At 35.4% G+C, this 18606-nt stretch overlaps 1 protein-coding gene across 2 annotated transcripts in view; it reads right to left on the bottom strand.

Annotated features, from left to right (window-relative positions):
* TTC13 (tetratricopeptide repeat domain 13) overlaps positions 1–18606 on the bottom strand; it is a 37493-nt gene that overhangs the window by 18526 nt on the left and 361 nt on the right. For both annotated transcript variants that reach the window (XM_010707029.3, XM_010707028.2), the window contains exons 2-14: positions 16465–16559; positions 14498–14573; positions 12332–12402; positions 10301–10366; positions 9155–9247; positions 8316–8432; positions 7430–7540; positions 6920–7002; positions 5426–5567; positions 3378–3552; positions 2821–2977; positions 1636–1766; positions 1180–1312 (exon numbers count right to left, since the gene is read on the bottom strand). In XM_010707029.3, coding sequence (XP_010705331.1) covers positions 1180–1312; positions 1636–1766; positions 2821–2977; positions 3378–3552; positions 5426–5567; positions 6920–7002; positions 7430–7540; positions 8316–8432; positions 9155–9247; positions 10301–10366; positions 12332–12402; positions 14498–14573; positions 16465–16559 — 1450 coding nt within the window. The remainder of the gene's footprint in view (positions 1–1179; positions 1313–1635; positions 1767–2820; positions 2978–3377; positions 3553–5425; positions 5568–6919; positions 7003–7429; positions 7541–8315; positions 8433–9154; positions 9248–10300; positions 10367–12331; positions 12403–14497; positions 14574–16464; positions 16560–18606) is intronic.

Here is an 18606-nt window from a genome sequence, read left to right on the forward strand (position 1 = left end):
AAAAAAAAAAGCGCTTCAATTCATTCTTACTCTTAACTGCTAATGTTACTGCCAGAATAATGACAGAAAAACGTGAACTCTGACTCAAGAACTGCACAAGTCACAAAAAAATATGGCAGATTGCAAACATATTCTTGATGCCTGTTATGTGCTTGTTCTACCTTTCTTAATTACCTATAGTTGGCCCTCATGGTTGACAGGTTGCAAAGTTATATTAATCACTGGGCTTAATCAGTGCAGATGCTTACCTATGGACCCAGGAGCCCAAGCTGGTAGCTTTCTCACTAAGGTAGCTTAAGTGGTAAGACCAATGTGATAATCATCACATGGCTACGTTACTACAGATTTTGTCTATTAACAACTCTGAAGAATTTGCTTTGTGTGTAACTTCAAATAAGAACATCCTATGTTTTTTATTCCTCTCTCTAAAGAATTGGGCACCAGAAAGGTCCACTGATACCAGGCACCTACAGTGTTATTGGCATAACATATCTAAATGGAGTATTAAAGGGCAGAATTTGGCTAAAAAGGATCTCCTAAAATAGATATCTGTAAATGATTACACATGATATGAATAACTTCCAAACAATTGGCATTTGATCTAATTGTAACGAAGTTATAACTAACAACCCTATTAATAGAAGCTCAGTGCCAAAAAACTGCACTACGTACTTCTTTAGAAACAGAAAAATTGGTTGAAAATGAAAGATATTCTTATGCTGAATGTTTTATGCACCGGGAGAAGTGAAAGAAAAGCAAGCTGGGAGACATGTTAAGAAAGTCCCGAACTCAAATTTTTCAGACAAATCTGATTATATAAATCAAGAACTGATCCATCCATGTTTGTAAGACATCTTTGTTTTAGTCTACTCTGTTTACATTACAAACTTCAACCGAAAAACCAAACCAAGTAAACACTGCTCAAAGCCCAGAACGCCTCAGTCTAAGCTCTTCATTTAGATGATGTATTGTTACAAAATCCTTTAAGGAACGCATTGGATTTTTCAGACTGGATGAGGATATGCACAAAGATACATTCAAGTACATAGGCTAACATCCATCTGTTTCTAGCAAGGAAAGAATAATTGTTCTACTTGTTCTGACTTCAGCCCTTTGGTTAATTGAAGCATGCACCACTGTTAAACTTAAGGCTTGTTTTCTCTCTTCTTTTACCATTACCTTCGCCACTTCACAGCAATATCAAACATATCCCTCCACTGCATCAGTCTTGTTTTCCCATTCATCCGAACTTTTGAGTTTGCCCAAGTTCTCTGTACAGCTTGCATTACTTCTAAAGTAGCCAACCCCATTGCTGGGAGGTGGGAGGAAAGAAAGACAAACAACAACAGAAGTAGAAAATCAATTAGAACCAAATGCTTATTTTCATACAGACAATAAAACCAAAGGAGGGAAGTGATGTATTTACAGACAAAACTGTCAACATCAATCTGAATAGGGAGATCACAATTTCCAACCAAATTGCTGATACCATTATTTTCATTTTAAAACTATTTATTTAATTGTTTCAAATGCATAGAGCTTAAGATAAATTTATATAGACAGCAAAGGCAGAGCATTAAATTGTAACTACACTAACTTCTTATTTTTCAAACTTATAGAGCTTTTCCAGTATACCTCTGTGTATTCTTTTATTTGGAAGAAATCCTGGTGTCTCATACTGCATCATGGAACCCAGATGATCAGCTACACATATGAGTTCTTGCACATCAGTCCTATAGCTTTCAAAATTCTGAAACAATACATCTCTGACAGAAAGAAAAACATACATCAGACATAACTTGGCAACACAAATCCTGGAAGTTATAAAACACAATTCGTTTGTATGGTAATAAATACAGTTAGTGTGGGAAATACTCAAAAGCTTTATAAAGAACACCCATTTCTCCTCACTGTCCCCAAACATACACAGTATATGGCAGTTACACTCTGTATCTGAAATCAAATCCTGGTCCTACTAAACTTATTGCCAAAATCTATTTTGCCTTCAGACTCTTTCACATTAAGTGGCACTGAGTTAACTAACAACACACCATCCTTCAGTGGATATATCCTGAGGAACCTCAACACTAATTAAGAATACATATAGAAACTGGAAGCCTTATTCTATGACTTCTCTCTTAATTCTGTAAAATACAGATTGTGTATTTGGAACAGAACCACACAAAAGCCAAACATTTAATTCAGCATTATACACAGATAGAAGGAATACAGGAGAATATATCTAAAAATGCATTTACAGCAGGTGAAATTACTACCCTTTATTTAGGTGCATGTTTTTAGCCTAGAAGACTAGCCTAATACATCTCCTACTTTGTTGGCTGAAATCATGCTCCTTCTAAAATACTGGTTACTTAAGTTATTCTAGAGAATATTTTTCCCAGTGAAACTCAGCTGTTCCTAAAATCTACTTAATGCCTGGGAAATTACACCCATAATAAAATAAAAGCACATAGGAAGAAGTTGTAGCAAGGGTACTATAATACTGTATTCAAGATCTCAAACTTATATCTTAATGTTATTTGCAAAGAAAACAAAATAGAATTTTAAATAATTAAAATTATTATAAATAGTTTTATATAAAGTAAAAATAATATTACTTGATTATATGAAGATCAACTTGCAAAAACTATCTTAAGTTTCATTCTTTCTTTCTTACGAAATAAATCAACTCCAATCCCAGGTATTTTAAAAAGAACTTGCACACAGAAAAGGCAGGTCTAAGTGCCTCAAAATTACATTTTTAGAAGTCAAGATTTTAAAAACCATTGGAGAAAGCTTAAAGAAATTAAAAATACTCACTTTATATGTGGCTGTAACCCTGGTTGTTCTTCATAATTTTCTATGAGAAAAGGAAGATTTTTGGCCCAGTGGTCTTTGAAGTTTCCAGGGAGATCTATATCAATATTATACTCTGTAAGAGGGGTATCCAAGTGTGCATGCAAGTATCTAGAATACTCTGGAAGAGAGAAATAAAATTAAAACAAATTTGTACATCAGTTTACTTCTGTAGTTATATGAAACCACAGGTTTGTCATTTGTCAGTTATCCAACATGATTTTAATAAGATGTTGTTTTTAGATAACAAAATTTTGCTATTAGCTAATTTCTAAAACAGAAATACATCTACTTCAGTTAAGTATTTACCAGTACACAGAAAAATACTTTGACTTATGGTGCTGGCTTTTAACCATATGATCTACTGCTAAGCATGTACATTTTTGGATGACATACTCTACGGCACTCATTAGAATACACAATGGTTTCTTTAAAATGGCCATAACTATAAGCATGTGTGCATTTTCAGAAGAATTAAGAAAAAAAAACCAGAAAACTAGCACACAAAAATTTCAACTCACCTCGGAGATATTTCACTTTCAGATACTCTGGGCTAGCCTTCTGGCCTGGTAGTGGATCATTTAACATAACTTTAGTCTGAGCTTTAATGCCTTCATAAAACTGTCCCATTGCAACATGGCTGAGTCCTTTCATATACTGACATACTTCATTGTATGGTTCTAGCTGTAGACACCTCTAAGAGATTAAAGGAACAAAGCATCCGTAGATCAAGAAATAGAGAATGAATATCTTCAAATAAGCTAACTTGTTCAGTCAGACCTTCACTAAGGAGAAGATCTATTGATTATTAAGTTCCATGTTACATCAAAATTTTCTTTCAAGATATGCCGATCGTCAAATTACTAGACAGAAAACTACTTTTAGCTTCACTAAAGAAAACAAAAGAAGTTGCCAATGTAAATGTGCTTTTTATCTCACTTTCATTCTTATGAAGGTAGATCATGTTTGCACTAATGGTAATAGCATTACAGTTTCATTAGATTCATTCTACTAGGAAAAAAACCCATATTCCTGATGATACTAATAATGGGGTATTTTTTAATAGTTCAACATTTTTGTCATGTCATTTCTTCAATCCCTATCTTCCCTAGTTCATGCATTACAGTACTTCATTACATTAGTTAAATATTTACTATATGTTAAACACTGAGCAAGTTTATACTCACTCAGTATTACTCTGATTCTTTTTCCAACAGTTACATCTCCTTAGAAAAGCATATTTGCTTTAAAAGTTTAAACATCTTTTCAATTACACCAGCATCTACAAATTGTGTTATAGAAGAGATACACATAATGGCTGACACAGCACTCCTTGGGATAAGCACTGCTAACTGTGTTCTGGGCTCCATAAAAAAAGGGATGGCCAGCAGGGAGAGGGAGGTGATTGTCCCCATCTAATCAGCTCCTGTGAGGCCCCATCTGCAGTATTGCATCCAGGCCTGGGGCCCCCACTACAGAAAGGATGTGGAGCTCTTGGAGTGGGTCCAGAGGAGGGCCACTAAGATGATCAGGGGGCTGGAGCACCTCTCCTGTGAGGAAAGGTTGAGGGAACTGGGCTTGTTTAGCTTGGAGAAGAGAAGGCTCTGGGGAGACCTCACTGTGGCCTTACAGCACTTGAAAGGAGTGTATAAACAGGAGGGGGAACGGCTGTTTACGATGGCGGATAGTGATAGGACAAGGGGGAATGGTTTTAAACTGAGACAAGGGAGGTTTACATTAGGAGAAAGTTTTTCACCCAGAGGGCGCTGACACACTAGACCAGGATGCCCAAGGAGGTTGTGGATGCCCCATCCCTGGAGGCATTCAAGGCCAGGCTGGATGTGGCTCTGGGCAGCCTGGTCTGGTGGTTGGCGACCCTGCACATAGCAGGGGGGTTGAAATTGACGATCTTTGTGGCCCTTTTCAACCCAGGCCATTCCTTCAGAAAGCGAAACACTCATGTGGACATCTCATTTCAAGTATTTTTTTAGGATATGAACACATGATCAACATACGTTTTATTGTTTTGCCTGCAAAATGAGGCTGTTACTTAATGTGCACAGAAAGAAGCAGGATTTTGTTTATCTACAGAAACACACACTGTTAGCTTTTTTTGCAAGCTATACACATCACTGTATAGTGACAGTGGTTTCAAACAAAGGAAATAAGAAAAATATATATATATAAACACTGAAAATTTGTATGCATATTTTAAGCTGAAAATTAGAAAGACTAAATACTTTCTTTCCTCAATTATAAAAAAAAAACAATTAGGCTTCAACTCAAAGTAAAGTATTAGCAAAAAACAGATAAAACTTTTCAACTAGTGCTTGGTTTTCAGAAATCCATCCTGCAGTTGGATGAAGTATGTTTCTTTCAGCCAAATTTTATTTCCAGTTTTCAACTGCAAGGTTTAAGTTTCTTTTTATGACAGACTTCAAAACTGTGTTTTCATACAAATGCACAATAATTTTTGCGTTCAGAATGTAAACCTTGTGGTTTTTTTTAAACATTTCTTGTTTTCTACTCCTCGTTAAAACATTTTTAAATTTATTAACTTAAGGCATACCTTAAAATTCTTCAGTGCTTCATCTAAGCTACCATGATGATAAAGCATCATTCCTTTCAGTTGTAATGTTTGGACATGATTTTGATTTAGCAGCAAAGCCTTCTGGAAGCTCTCTGTAGCAGCATCAAAGTTTCCAAGTTCCCTATGAAATTCCATAAAGTGTAAAGTGAGGAATACAGAAGGGGAAAAAAAAAAAAAGTTGTTTTCATGTGTCCACAGTAGATATCATTAAAAAGGAATGCAATATCATGGGTAGATTTCCTTAAGCAAAGCAAGAATTCTGCAACTGTTTTTTTAGTGGCTGAAGCAAGTGGTTGAGGTATGGAACAGGTTCCCCAGGGCAGTGGTCATGGCAGTGAGCTTGCCAGCATTCAAGAAGCATCTGAACAACGCTCTCAGATGTAAGACCTGATTTTTGGATGGTCCTGTATAGAGCCAGGTGTTGGACTCAATGATTCTTATGGGTCCTTTCCATCTCAGGATATTCAATGATTCTACAACAAATGTTTTCACTGAAAGCAGTGCATTAATGCATGTTCTGTATGCTGAAGGAAGCATACAGTCTGAAGAAAAAGAGCACACAATCGTGTAACTAAAAATCTGTAATTAACACTTTTGTATCAACTCTGCCTAAATTAAGCCTTAAGATACATTCTTGCTGCAGCAGTATCCACATTGTAGATCAGCAATGTCCAAAGATAATAAATTAAAACATGAAATAAAGAACTGACAAGAGACAGCAGGTTGGGGAAAGAACTACAGCATGCAGAGGTTATCAGCTGACAACTAATTTATCTTCTCATCTACAAGGTATGCATATTTTTCTCCCTAACAGTTATCTGCAGACCACCTTTAGAGTAACACATTTCATTCAACAGTAAAATAATTTTATTTTTTATTTTTTATTTTTTTAAGTGAGTACTACTTAAATCAAGCTTGGAACTTCTTTTCCTTTAATTGATAGTGAAAGTAACTACATGACTACATTAAAAACAGCCTAGCTAGATTAATTCTCAAAATTGTGGCTGTGGCAAGAGATAAACTTATAAAGGATCTAACAGACAACTGCTGCTAAGAAGCCACATTCACAATACAATATGTTGTTCATAAATTTAAGTAGCACAATAATCTCAGCAACTAATGAGCACAATAATCAAATAAATGAAATACAAACACATATTTTGTACTAAATGTTTCCACTGTTAAAGAAAACATCTGTGAGATATGATTTAGGTACACTAAATATCTGCTACTCACCTAACCTTTGATCAGGAGCTCCTGGCAACTGAATTAAAACCATAAAGGAAACCTAGAAATAATTTGTACTGAACACCTGACATGCCATACTGGCCTGAGAACCCACCAAATACACGTACAGTTCTGTATGGATTTGTAACAGATGTGTGAAATTTAGGAGTGCATTTTAAATTATATATGAATTATATAGAAAATTATATAGAAAAAGAGTTTAAAACCATTTCTGACTGTCATTACCTGTAGGCTTGTCCTAGACTTTTATAGGCATCTATGAAGTCTGCTTTCTGTTTCAGAGCTTCTTTGAAAGATTCAATGGCCTCCTGTAAAGACACCAACATAATATTAGCAGTTCCCTTGATCCTCTTCTAGCCCATTCAAGGAATAATTTAGCATTATTTCTTCTTCATCCCCTTCCCCTTTACAAGCCCCTAGGGAGTCTTCATTCCATGCAAAAAAAATGGAATAACATCATAGAGATCTTAGGGATGCCAAATACAAACATCTCTGAAAGCACTACATAAACACGTCATCAGTGACGCACTGTATATTCATCGATACCCTGCAAGGTCAGCAGTACTTACATGTCATATTATGGAGCATTACATTGTTAGCAATGGAACCAAAAGCAATTGCATTTTCATTTTGCTTGTACTCTTATGCCTTAAAAAAAACTTTGTGTGAGAAAAATATAAAACTATATCAACATCTAGCTTGTTCTCTATAAACTATTATTTATTATTACTTTACCTTCAAAAGTCCTCTGTGAAAAAATGTTAAGCCTTTATAAAGCATAGCTATAGGCTGATTTTTGTTCAGTTCCAGTGAGTGCTGAAAATCTTCATGGGCTGTTGCATAATCCTACAATAAAGCACATTTCAGATGACAGAGGAAAAATGCAAATGAAGAGAAACACAAATTTGTACCTTCATAAAATTAAACTATAAAATTTTGTTTGATATAGAAAGTTAGCCATTAAGCAGCAACAATTGTCAACTGCCACTCAAAATATCAAAGAACAAGAGACACGTAATACATTTCCAACTTGGGTTTCAGCAAGTGCTATACGACATACAGAAAACTGAAAAAATAGCTAGACAGCAAGTGAGATCAGAGTAAAGTGAGTTATCAGCTATTCAGCATTCAGACAATCCTTAGTGTAAAACAAATAACATATCTCCAATGTGTGAGACAACTGACACACAACAGAATAGAATATTAGAATTTTTGTATTTATTTCTCATTGAGATATATGGCAGTTACTGCATTGGCCACATCTTTTTTCCTTTCGAGACTGATATCTAAAATATTGCCTACATGTAGCTGTAGGTTATAAATCAAAACAAACTATATCTATATCCGATTCCTCAAGTGAACAAAATAATTAGAGATGTGCAGTTAAAGTAAACCATACAGCTGCTCTCTGCATTAAATAGATAAGTAGACAAAACAACTGAATAATACCTCTGAACTACTGGAAAATTAAATACAGAAAAAACAGGACTTCTGTTGTTTTTTTCATTTAAATATCAAAGATGCTCTTGAACAACATAACAACTGGTACTAAAAGAAAAAAGGACAGCAATAGAAATACCCACACAACCAGAACCAAACAGGATCCCCCAAATCTACTAACCTCAGATATGAAGTACAGGGTACCTCTGTGTCGGTAGAGCCGTGCTGATGGTTGTAACTGAATAGCTTTGGTGAGATCAGATAATGCTTCACTGATTCGTCCCAGTGGGGAAAGTATCTAAGAGGCAAATAAATATAAATGTTTCAGTGCCTTTTTTAAAAAAAACTCTTATAAATAAAATGGAAAATCTGAAAGCATTTTCCCCCGGAATACAACTGTACTTCACCATAATTTGCAGAAACTTAGTATTTCAAATAAAAAGAAGTCAAAGAAAAATATTGTATTTCAAAGAATCCCAACATAATCAACTGGAAAAGTAATTAAGATGTTCTCAATAAAAGCAAAACATTCCACCCAAAAGTTATTCATTTTCCTTTTAAATGAACATCTTTCACATCTTTTAGATAAACATTACTATAAAATGTATTAGAAGCAATTAAAAATATGAAAATTATGACTTACTATTTCATATCATGGCATTTACTATTAATATGCATTATTTTGAGTTAAGCATGCTCTTGAGTTATCTAACTCAACTTCTTAAAATCCATTTTCGATAGCTTAACTGGCTGAATAACAATTATTTGCATCTCTGAATGACATTTTATTTATATTATATTTATATAAACAAAATCAAAGCATTTGATTAAAAACTTGTTCTTCGTAAGGTGGGTATTTTGCCAACTTATACTAACAATAAGCTGCAACACGCAGTGCTATTCCATTGGCTACAGTAATGCCATGTTTAATTTTAAAGGTAAACATTCCAGAAATTACACTGAAAACACTATATAACAGCAATGACTTCCAAAAGGATGAAAAGAGGAAAAAATGCTCACTTCTGCTCGCTGTTCAAATACTTCAGGATGATCTGGTTCTAGACTAATTACCCTACTAAGCTCAAAAAGAGCAAGTTCAGCATTTTTCATATCCTGAAATGAGAGAAAAACAAGGTAAACAACTGTGCATACCTACAGTAATATACTCTGAAGACCAAAGAAAAACTAATTTGGTAAAGATGCCTTACACACCTTTGCTAACAAGTCTAAAATGCAGTACACAACAAATAACTGAAAAAAATCCTACATGTACAAGCAGAGTTTGTTTCTGTTAATATATCAACTCTGTGTTACCCTTCTAGTAGCTCATTTATGTAACTGAATAAACATGGAGTTTTACAGATACACAATTATCTTTCTTGGGAGAAAAGCTGGATCAAGCTCTCACATGAAATCACAACAGTGTTTTCATGAGTACCATCTATAATTTAGTGTTAGGAGTTCCAGCAAATAGATAGATGACATCAATATCTAGTCTAAGTTTTTATATATCCCCTCAATAAATTGTAGGATGGGAGCAGTTACTTCACCTACAAAAAAGAAAAAAAAAAACAAAACTGGTTATATAGCAAGATCTCAATTAGATTTCATTCATCTTTTTTAAGGCAAAGAAATTCCCAAGGTGCTAATCACCATCTTTTTGTAACCCAACAATATTGTTCACAGAAGCCATCTTTTATGAAGGAAAACTGTCCAAACTTCCAGTATAACTCAGCAAACCACAATGGTGTTAAAGACATGCAAATATGAGAGATTTCACTCTCCCATCAGCAACTGCAAAGAATTAAAGATCCTGCACAAAGTAAACTTTCTTAAAATTTTCTTCAAAAAATTTAAAATTTTCAAAGTAAATTTGCTTCACGTTGCTTTATTTCCACACTCATAAAAAGATAACCTACCCATGGGCCAAGTAGTACAGCCCAAAATGATTCTATGATTCTATGATAAGAGATCACTATGTTACAGAGTATCTACCGACAGAAGGATGTGGAGCACTTCAGCACTACCATAGCAAGAAAGCACAAAGCAGTTTGGTACGTACCTATCAAGTTCTAATCAACCTAGCTTCTCCTTCTATGACAGGCCTTCTTATAGTTTAGATTCAAATAATTCATTAAGTTTTACTTTCAATAATTATTTACTTACATGGAGTCCTTTTTTTCCATACGCTATCCCTCGTCCATAAATTGCGCTAACCAGCTCTGGTTCCTCCTGTAAGATTGAAAACAAGTACTGCAGTCAGTTAAAAAATAAGCATTTTTCTTCAGAGTATTTTTAACTCTTGTTAGCATTAACCAGTAAGCAGTACACAATCACAGTTGCCAGGCAAAGATATTAAGTTGATTGTATTACAACCTGTACTTTCATGTGCTCACAACTTCCAATTCAATTTACTGGAATTATTGAGGAATTATTTGTCAAGAAAACGAGCTAAACATCTCCATTAATCTGATGGAAGAGATTTCACATGAGAAATAACGCTATCCACAGAGGTTTTTTTTTTTTTTTTTTTTTTAAACCAATTTATAGCAAAAGCACCCAACAGCAAAAATACAGAAGAGATATAGGTATACCTTTATATTCCTTTCTTCTAGTTGTATTTATGATTTAGTTTTATTAAAAAAAAAAGAGTTTAGATTCTGATGGATTCTAGCAGCAAAAAATCTTGTCCAATAAAATTTAATCCAGCCACTGTTTCCCATCCAAATATGAAGAACTACAATTGCAAGAAGTTTTTTTTTTCCTGGCACAATTATGTCTATATCGTCATTGTTTCCCTAAAAGTCAGTCAGGAATCACACACCATAACTGCAAACAGGTGAACAGCTGTGCTACAGCAGTTTGTAGAATAGGCCTGGTCTCATTTACTTGGGACAACTGCCAGGAAACAAATTACTTCATTGACTAAACAACAGATAAGTGGTATAGCCAGTGCTGATGGTTCACCAGACTTCAGCTAATTGCAAGTGTACACTTGCCAATGTCAGCTTCAGGTAACTTTTCTACTTTTAATACAGTGACTAAACATGACTGTTTTGTTCTGTTAAGTGTTCTAATACTTGCTTTGTGTTTATTTGAAATTATGGAAGACAAGATTGATCACAATCAGTTTACATTCTCTGAGGCATCCAATCATACTGTGATTTCAACCAAAATGTATGCCTTACAAATCTACTCTATTATATACACAGTTTTCATAGCAACTTTCTAGAGTTCCTATATCTTGCTTATCTTGACTCTTTACCTTCTTACTCAACAGAATGCAGGAAGTGTTTTATCATTACAGTGTTTTTTGGAAGCACTATTTGTCATTAGAAAGACAAGCAAATTAAATCATTCCTCATATAAGAAACAAGCCAATGGCAGATCTCTATGTACCTGAGGAAAAGAAAAAAAAAACTGCTTCAAACCTTTTTTGCCCTCTGTTAAGCTCCCTACAATTATTTTGTTGAATTGCTAAACTTTCGCTCAATTTAAATATGAGCCATATGTGATTTGAATTGAAATACACAATATTATTTCCTACTTATCACTTGCATTTGTGTACTACAATCAGTTTAGAACAAAAACCAGGCACATACTTCTAGTAGTCACAGGTTCTTAGCCAGGCAAATACAGTAGTTTGAAATCAGCTTTAGGTGTTTTGTTATTTTTTTGTTTGTTTGTTTGTTTTCTTATATAGCTACCTAAATTCATAGAAGATTCAGAATATCACTGAGAACACAGCAGGATATTTGACACTAGCAACAAATGATCTCGTTTAGTTTTCTGCTTATGTTACTAGTAACAACTGCAGCCCAACTCCACGCACACACATTCACAGACACAAAAATTAAGATCTCTGTTTACATCCTAAGACAGAAATTAAAGGAACTTCAATTTTGCGCGTCAGTTTCTGAAGATATCCTTTCTTCAGAAAGTCAGAAAAACATTATTCCTACAGATGAGAAAAATAACCACCAAAAGAGATATGAATCACCCAACTTTAAGTGCCTGCTTATATTTGGATGACAAAAAAAAAACCACAAAGAATAGAGCAATTGCTCTCACTTCAAAAACCTTAATTTAATACCTGTTTTGGTAAAAGCCATAAGTTGTAGTGGATAATTTCATGAAGTGATTTTTTTTTTCTTTTAATGCTATATTTTGCTTAAGGAGTCCAAAAAGAAAACTTACCTGCAGCATTGTTGAAAATTGTCGTATGGCTTCATCATACAAGCCGTTGCCAATCAACACGTAAGCAATTGCTAACAAGAAGTTACAAGTATCAGTAAAACATCAAAAAACAGGTTTTTTTTAAATACATATATTAAATACAACTAAGTTGTAAGCTATATTAGTACTTATATTGCATTGAAGAGGAAGACAGGCCAAGGGTTTTCTAAACCACCACTAAAAATTGCTTTCTTTAACCATTACCTACCATTTATTAATTATTCAATTTGGATTACATTCATCAGAATTGTTTTGGAGTTCTGTGTTTGCTTTACCCCTCTTCTTTTTACAAACTGTACAGGAAAGAGTTCAGTTAGCGTCCAAAGTACTTGGCACTAGAAAAGACACCATGACTCCATTCGATGGCCCTAGATGACCCCTCAAGTAGTGAACTTGGCTGACACGAATACTTTTTTGACACTTCCATTAGAAAGCATTTGATTTTACTCATTTACACATGTTTTGCTCAACTTTACTAGCTTTTCCTTCACATGAAGTATCAAGAAAAACTGAAGTGATTCTGTTGTTTTTATGATGAGGTTGAAAAACACAATCTTTACCTATTTTAAGATATGAAAGGTTTAAAGTTTTTGCATCCTTACTTTGGAGTAGAATCCAAGTATTCAATAAAGAAACAGACAACTGTTTTTAGAAACCTGTTCTTTGGAGACTGTCAAGATGAGGTTGGATCCAGCCCTGATCTAGCCGTGCATGTCCCTGTTCATTGCAGGGAAGCTGGACTAGATGGCCTTTAAAGGTCCCTTCCAACTGTAAGGATTCTGTGATTCTATAATCCCCAGAAGATAGAAAAATAGTCAGGTCACAAGACTTAAAAGTTATGGTTGTGCAACTGAAGTTCAGCTGTGACAGCTGACTATCTACGATGACCTAAAATAAACAGTCTTAAATCTCTCACAGTTCTTAGTTCTGGACTAATATCTGCTCACAGTGCCCACATAAACCAAGCACTTTACAGACTACAACTATGAAAGTTAAAACTTTTCTCCATGCAGTTCACATGAACAGCTGACAGTAGAACTGAGCAGTGGAATTTGCCTTTCCCCATGCTTCTAATTAGTTTTAGGAGTAACCCAAGCATAATGTATAAGGTCTATCAGCTCAATTATCCACTCAACCATAAAGAGATAAGCCAATTAGAACAAAAATATTTTTACAGGACAAAGATATTTATTCTTCAGACAGGCAGAATCACAATCTTTTGTGTGTAGTGTGTAGGTGCCAGCATACAGGCCAACCACAGGAATTGGTACCATCTGGTATAATCTTGAGTCCACAAAGCAGGTATTAAAGGCATCTTATTTTTTTTTTCCTGCTGGATGGATGTTCAGTATACCCTGAACGATTCTATGAGTATAGTTAGGTTTGCTGGATAAATGAAAAAGAGATGAAGCCCCCAAGTTTTGCTAGTTAAATCCTTGAAAGCAGAAGTTAGATCAACAAAAATACACTCAATTGTTTTCACTTTCTTAGACAAACTATGAGTAAAGTCTCCCCTCGATGTTATACAAGATAGTCTGCTGTCTTCCTTGAAATACACTCTCAGTAATCTCTTTGCTCCCTCATAGTACCTCTGCTTCCGATGAGAATAGAAATGTGGAGAATCAAAACAAGTAACTTCTTCCTCAAAGTTTTTGAGAAAAGTATTCCTTGTTGATTTATTTGAAATGCCTCCATCTTCTGCCCTAAGTGTACTTTGAAAAAAATATCAGCAACTAGCGGGTTGAAAAAGGACAAAAACTGCTACTTGTGTTGATGGGAACAACTTTTGGATCTATACTTGACAGAAACCACATCCTACTGGTAAATTTTTCAGGATGCTTGAATAGTTTTAGACATCAGTAATGACAGAAAAGGGGAAATACATTTGACACTGTTTAATAGGATTTAATAATGATTTCTGAATCACTTTCGTAAACAGATGCAGTGAAGAATTCCAGCGATCGTAGCAGGAAGGATTCTTGGGAAGACCCCAATGAAAACTCTCCAGGCTTTTTAGGATCATTTTAAATTAATATATCACGTAGGAATCATTAGTTTAGCTTCAAAATATTCAGTGCTACCACTGAGCATGCAATTCACCTGCACAAACCTTATAAGATACCTTACCTAATTCTTCATTTGTGTTGTCATTATCAGTAGCGAATGGAAATCTCTTTTGCTCTGCAAGTGACTTTGCTTGACTCTGTAAAACATCATGGTTTGTAGTGTTTAGCAAACAATGGTAAATAATTTAACAGAAATTTAACAGATAATGCTTTAAATCAAAATGTTAAGACCAATGCAATTGCTGTAAGTGAAAACAAATACACTCCCAGTCTTCCGTAGGGAGAAAAACTGTTCTTCGGTAAGATTCTGCTGTCCTTTCTAACATGAGGCTAGACAAACATTTCAGATTAAAGGACCTTATCAGCATTTCAGTGGTGGTTGCCATTTCTGTACTACAACTAAGACGAAGTTTTATAAGTTTAACACATTCCACCTCATAGGAAAGCTTCTGTTCTTCACCCCATTAACAATTTCTTTGTCTCTACAAAGGTAAGAATACTACGGAAAAGTAAAACAAAATGAAACACTGAACAGAAAATGGCTCCAGCAATAAAAGACAAGCTTAACTTCACAGTGCTGTTTTAAAGGAAAAAGACTGTCCTCTTCTAACAACCTTTATTTATGGATGAGACTACAGCAGGCTGAACAAAGATTAAAATTTATGTTCTTCAAATAGTCTACCTATGGAAAACAAATTTGCCACAGACAAAAGCTAAAATACAGAAATACTGTACCCTGTTCATCTTCACAACTGTATTCCACAGATAGATGCAAGCCTACCAGAGGAGGACACGTTAAGAAAATTCCAAATTACTTATTTAATAAAAGCCTTCAAAACTGTCCTAAGAAGTAAGACTGGAAAAATGAATTTCTCTGAGTGTTCAGATCTTTTGCTTCAGGTAAATTGTGCATCTATGCATTTTCTACTTCACAGAAGACAATCTAACACTTTAAACTTCAGAGAACATTGTTATTTTCATCTCTGCGCTTTGACCTCCTTTTTTTTTTTTTGGTCTCCTACAGTCAAAAGAAGTCCTATCACTTGTATCCATGACAGCATGACAGGCATTTCAATGACCTACAGGTGCAAAAGTAACCATCCTAAATCAAAAGAACACTTTCTGTCCTGTAGACGTAATAAGAAAAAAGCTTAGTCCACTCTTCAAATTCAGAGCTCTAAACAACATTTTAGAGGGTATGTAAGATTAGCAAACCATGTTTGTTTGTTTTTTTTTAAAATCAGTTTTGTTGAAACTAGAGATGATGCGTGAGCTCAGATGTAACATAGAGAATTAATACCCTACTGAGTACAATGGAATGGAATTGTTCTTTTGTCATTAATTAAAAATAATTAAGTAGAACAGAAGAATAAGCAGGGCTCAACAGGTATAGCAATCTACACTGCACAAATATTTACAAACCACAAACCGCCAAAACCAATCTTTTTGCATCACCATTTGTCCTAAGGCAATTTCCGGAAGACATACTGCAGAAAGTTATTTTTGGTATTTAACTCCTCTGAATGTGAAGGTGATACACACTTCAACAAACTCTGAATCCAGTCACTAGTTAGATATCCTGCAGCTCTACATGCAAAAAACTGTGACTGAGAATTTATCACTGCATCAGCTTCAGATTAAACACATTCTTGATCTCTTAAAACAAACAAAAAAAGAAAAAAGTACTCTCTAATATTTATATATATATATATATTAAAATGTATATTAATATACATTTAATTGCCTTAGAAATAAACTGCTGGTACTCCTAGACTAGACAGATCTGACCAGATTCAATTAGTATAAACTGCTGGGAGCCCTAGACTCATGATGGAGTACTATGGAGCCATTCTTTCACGACCAACTTTAGTTGATTCATACTTGAGCTTTTGGGAGCATATGTCTATTGCTTAACATGTTTTACTTACAGCTATTTGGTTGAAATTAATTCAAACTAGTTATGAAGTTCAAAGTCAGTTCAACAGTCTATTTAAATTTGTTTTGTACATTATATTCTTGATAGCATACCAGAATTTTTTCTGTGTTGAGAGAAAGCAAGGACTCACAAGACGAAGAGCTTCTTAAATCACAGTCTGATTCCTGGAAGTGCAAAAATGATGAATCTAGGAGAAAAGAGTGATAATTAATACCTGAAGAAGTCACACATGTTTCTCTACTATATTTCCTCAAGTTCACTGCTTCTGTTTGTGCTATTGACTAAAAATACATGGGGGTAAAAAGAAAAAAAAAAGGGGAGGAATAAAAGGGAAAGAAACTGGAAGCAGTAGTTGTATTCCCCTTTGATATGGTGATGTTGATCTCTGGTCCAAGAAATTGAAGCTCAACTCATCATTCCAATTCTACAGAGGGAGATAAATGGAAAAGCGGTAGAGAAAGATCTGCTGCTAGAAATCCAGGTAACAGACAAAATAAAGACTACAAAAAGTAGAGAAAATATAGCAAACAGCAACCAACTAAACATACAGAAAGTCTTCCACACATAGAGGATGGCCACTACAGAAAGATTGACTCAATCCTAGAAATGAGAGAAAGCTCGAGACAGCAAAGAGACTAACAAAGTATACAGCAACAACAACAAAAAACAGAAACAAATTAACAAAAACCCACATTGAAGTCACTATCTGATCTACATGGTGCTTTTATGATATCCCAAAAGAATTGTCAGCTTTTCAGTCTTCAGATCCTAAAGCTTCTACCAACTTGAAACACAAGTTTCAAAAGTTGCAAAAGCAAACAAGAAAAAGCAATCAGACAGTATTATCTCTTTTATTCTGTATTACAAATACCAGATATTATATTTAAAAAAAGAGTAGTGGCACTAAGTTTGAAAGGTAATGGGGAGAATGCATTTGCATTAACTTCTGGAAGAAGCGCTACGCGTGCATTTTGATGGAGGTCTCAGTCTGCAGTTAGCTAACTCCCCATTTCTCTCAAACACAGATTAAAAAAAAAAAAAAGTAACAGCTTCTCATAAGGAAGTTAAGTAGCATACAGAGTCAACCCCTGTAAAGAGAAACTTGGAACTAAGTTGAGCCACACAACAGAGGCAGGACTAGTGAAAAGCAGAAGGTCAAAGTTTAAAGCTGGCAAGCCCTGTAAGAACAGTGGCTCACGATACATAGTTTCCAGAAAGAAAGCATTGCTGCTGGGAGGTTTCAGCTGTGCCCTATCCTTAATGTTGGTCAGAACTTTCCTCTCCCCTGTCATAGGCAGCAGCAGCATCATTAACACGTGAGTTGCTCCATATCGGTGCTCTAAGTCAGTGACAGCTAGCAGCCATCCATCAGGCCTGTTGAGCAAACTTAGTTTCTCAAGTCAAAATGAAAAGATGCAGATGTGGCTTACGACCACCGGAACCGTTTTCTGTATAGTAGTGAAAATGTAGTGAAAGAATTTCTGAATGAGATGGCAGAGCATAATAACAGTCTATCTTTACAAGGCATAGGGGGAAAAGACCCTTCAGCCCCTGTCTTTGTCTACAGGTTAGGCACACTCACAGCTGTACAACACTGTCTTCTTGACAACTTAAAGTACAAACATCAATGAAACTAGCCCAGACCTTGTGGTGGCTGCGAGAGAAACGCTGTGAGACAACAAGGATCTCAGTTTCTGGGAAAGAAGAACTAAAGCTATGGTTGAAAGCTTAAGGGAACTTTTAAACTGGCTATTAGTTTAGCAGTAAGATTTAAATAGCTGTGTACCAGCCCAATCCTTGCTATCTCAGGGTTACTGTGCTGGTTTTTAATTGCCAGCTATGCAATTACCAGCAAATGTCAAAAGCGAAGGCAGGTGATGATTGAAGCAGAGCACCACAGATGGATCCCAGTTACTCTGAGCTCTTTAAAAGAACATCTTTCACCAAACCGAACCCTAACCTTCTACACACACTGCCAACGGAGCCAATCAGCTGTGCCTCACTAGGACAAGAAAGGCCATAAAGCGCTTTGCTATTTATTAACTCGCACCTAACGCTGATTTCATCTTAGCACTGGGTGAAAGTCTTTTCTGGTCTGTGCTGAAGCGTGAGCGAGCTGGGGCTGAAATCAGCCCGAGAAACTTTCGCTACCCTGATCTAGCATTTCTGTACGGGGACTCTCGGCCCTGTACACACGCAGCCCAGAACCAGCAGGCCCCGCACCGCGGGCAGCC

The sequence above is a fragment of the Meleagris gallopavo genome, chromosome 2, assembly GCF_000146605.3.
Source record: "Meleagris gallopavo isolate NT-WF06-2002-E0010 breed Aviagen turkey brand Nicholas breeding stock chromosome 2, Turkey_5.1, whole genome shotgun sequence".
NCBI classification, from domain to species: Eukaryota; Metazoa; Chordata; class Aves; order Galliformes; family Phasianidae; genus Meleagris; species Meleagris gallopavo.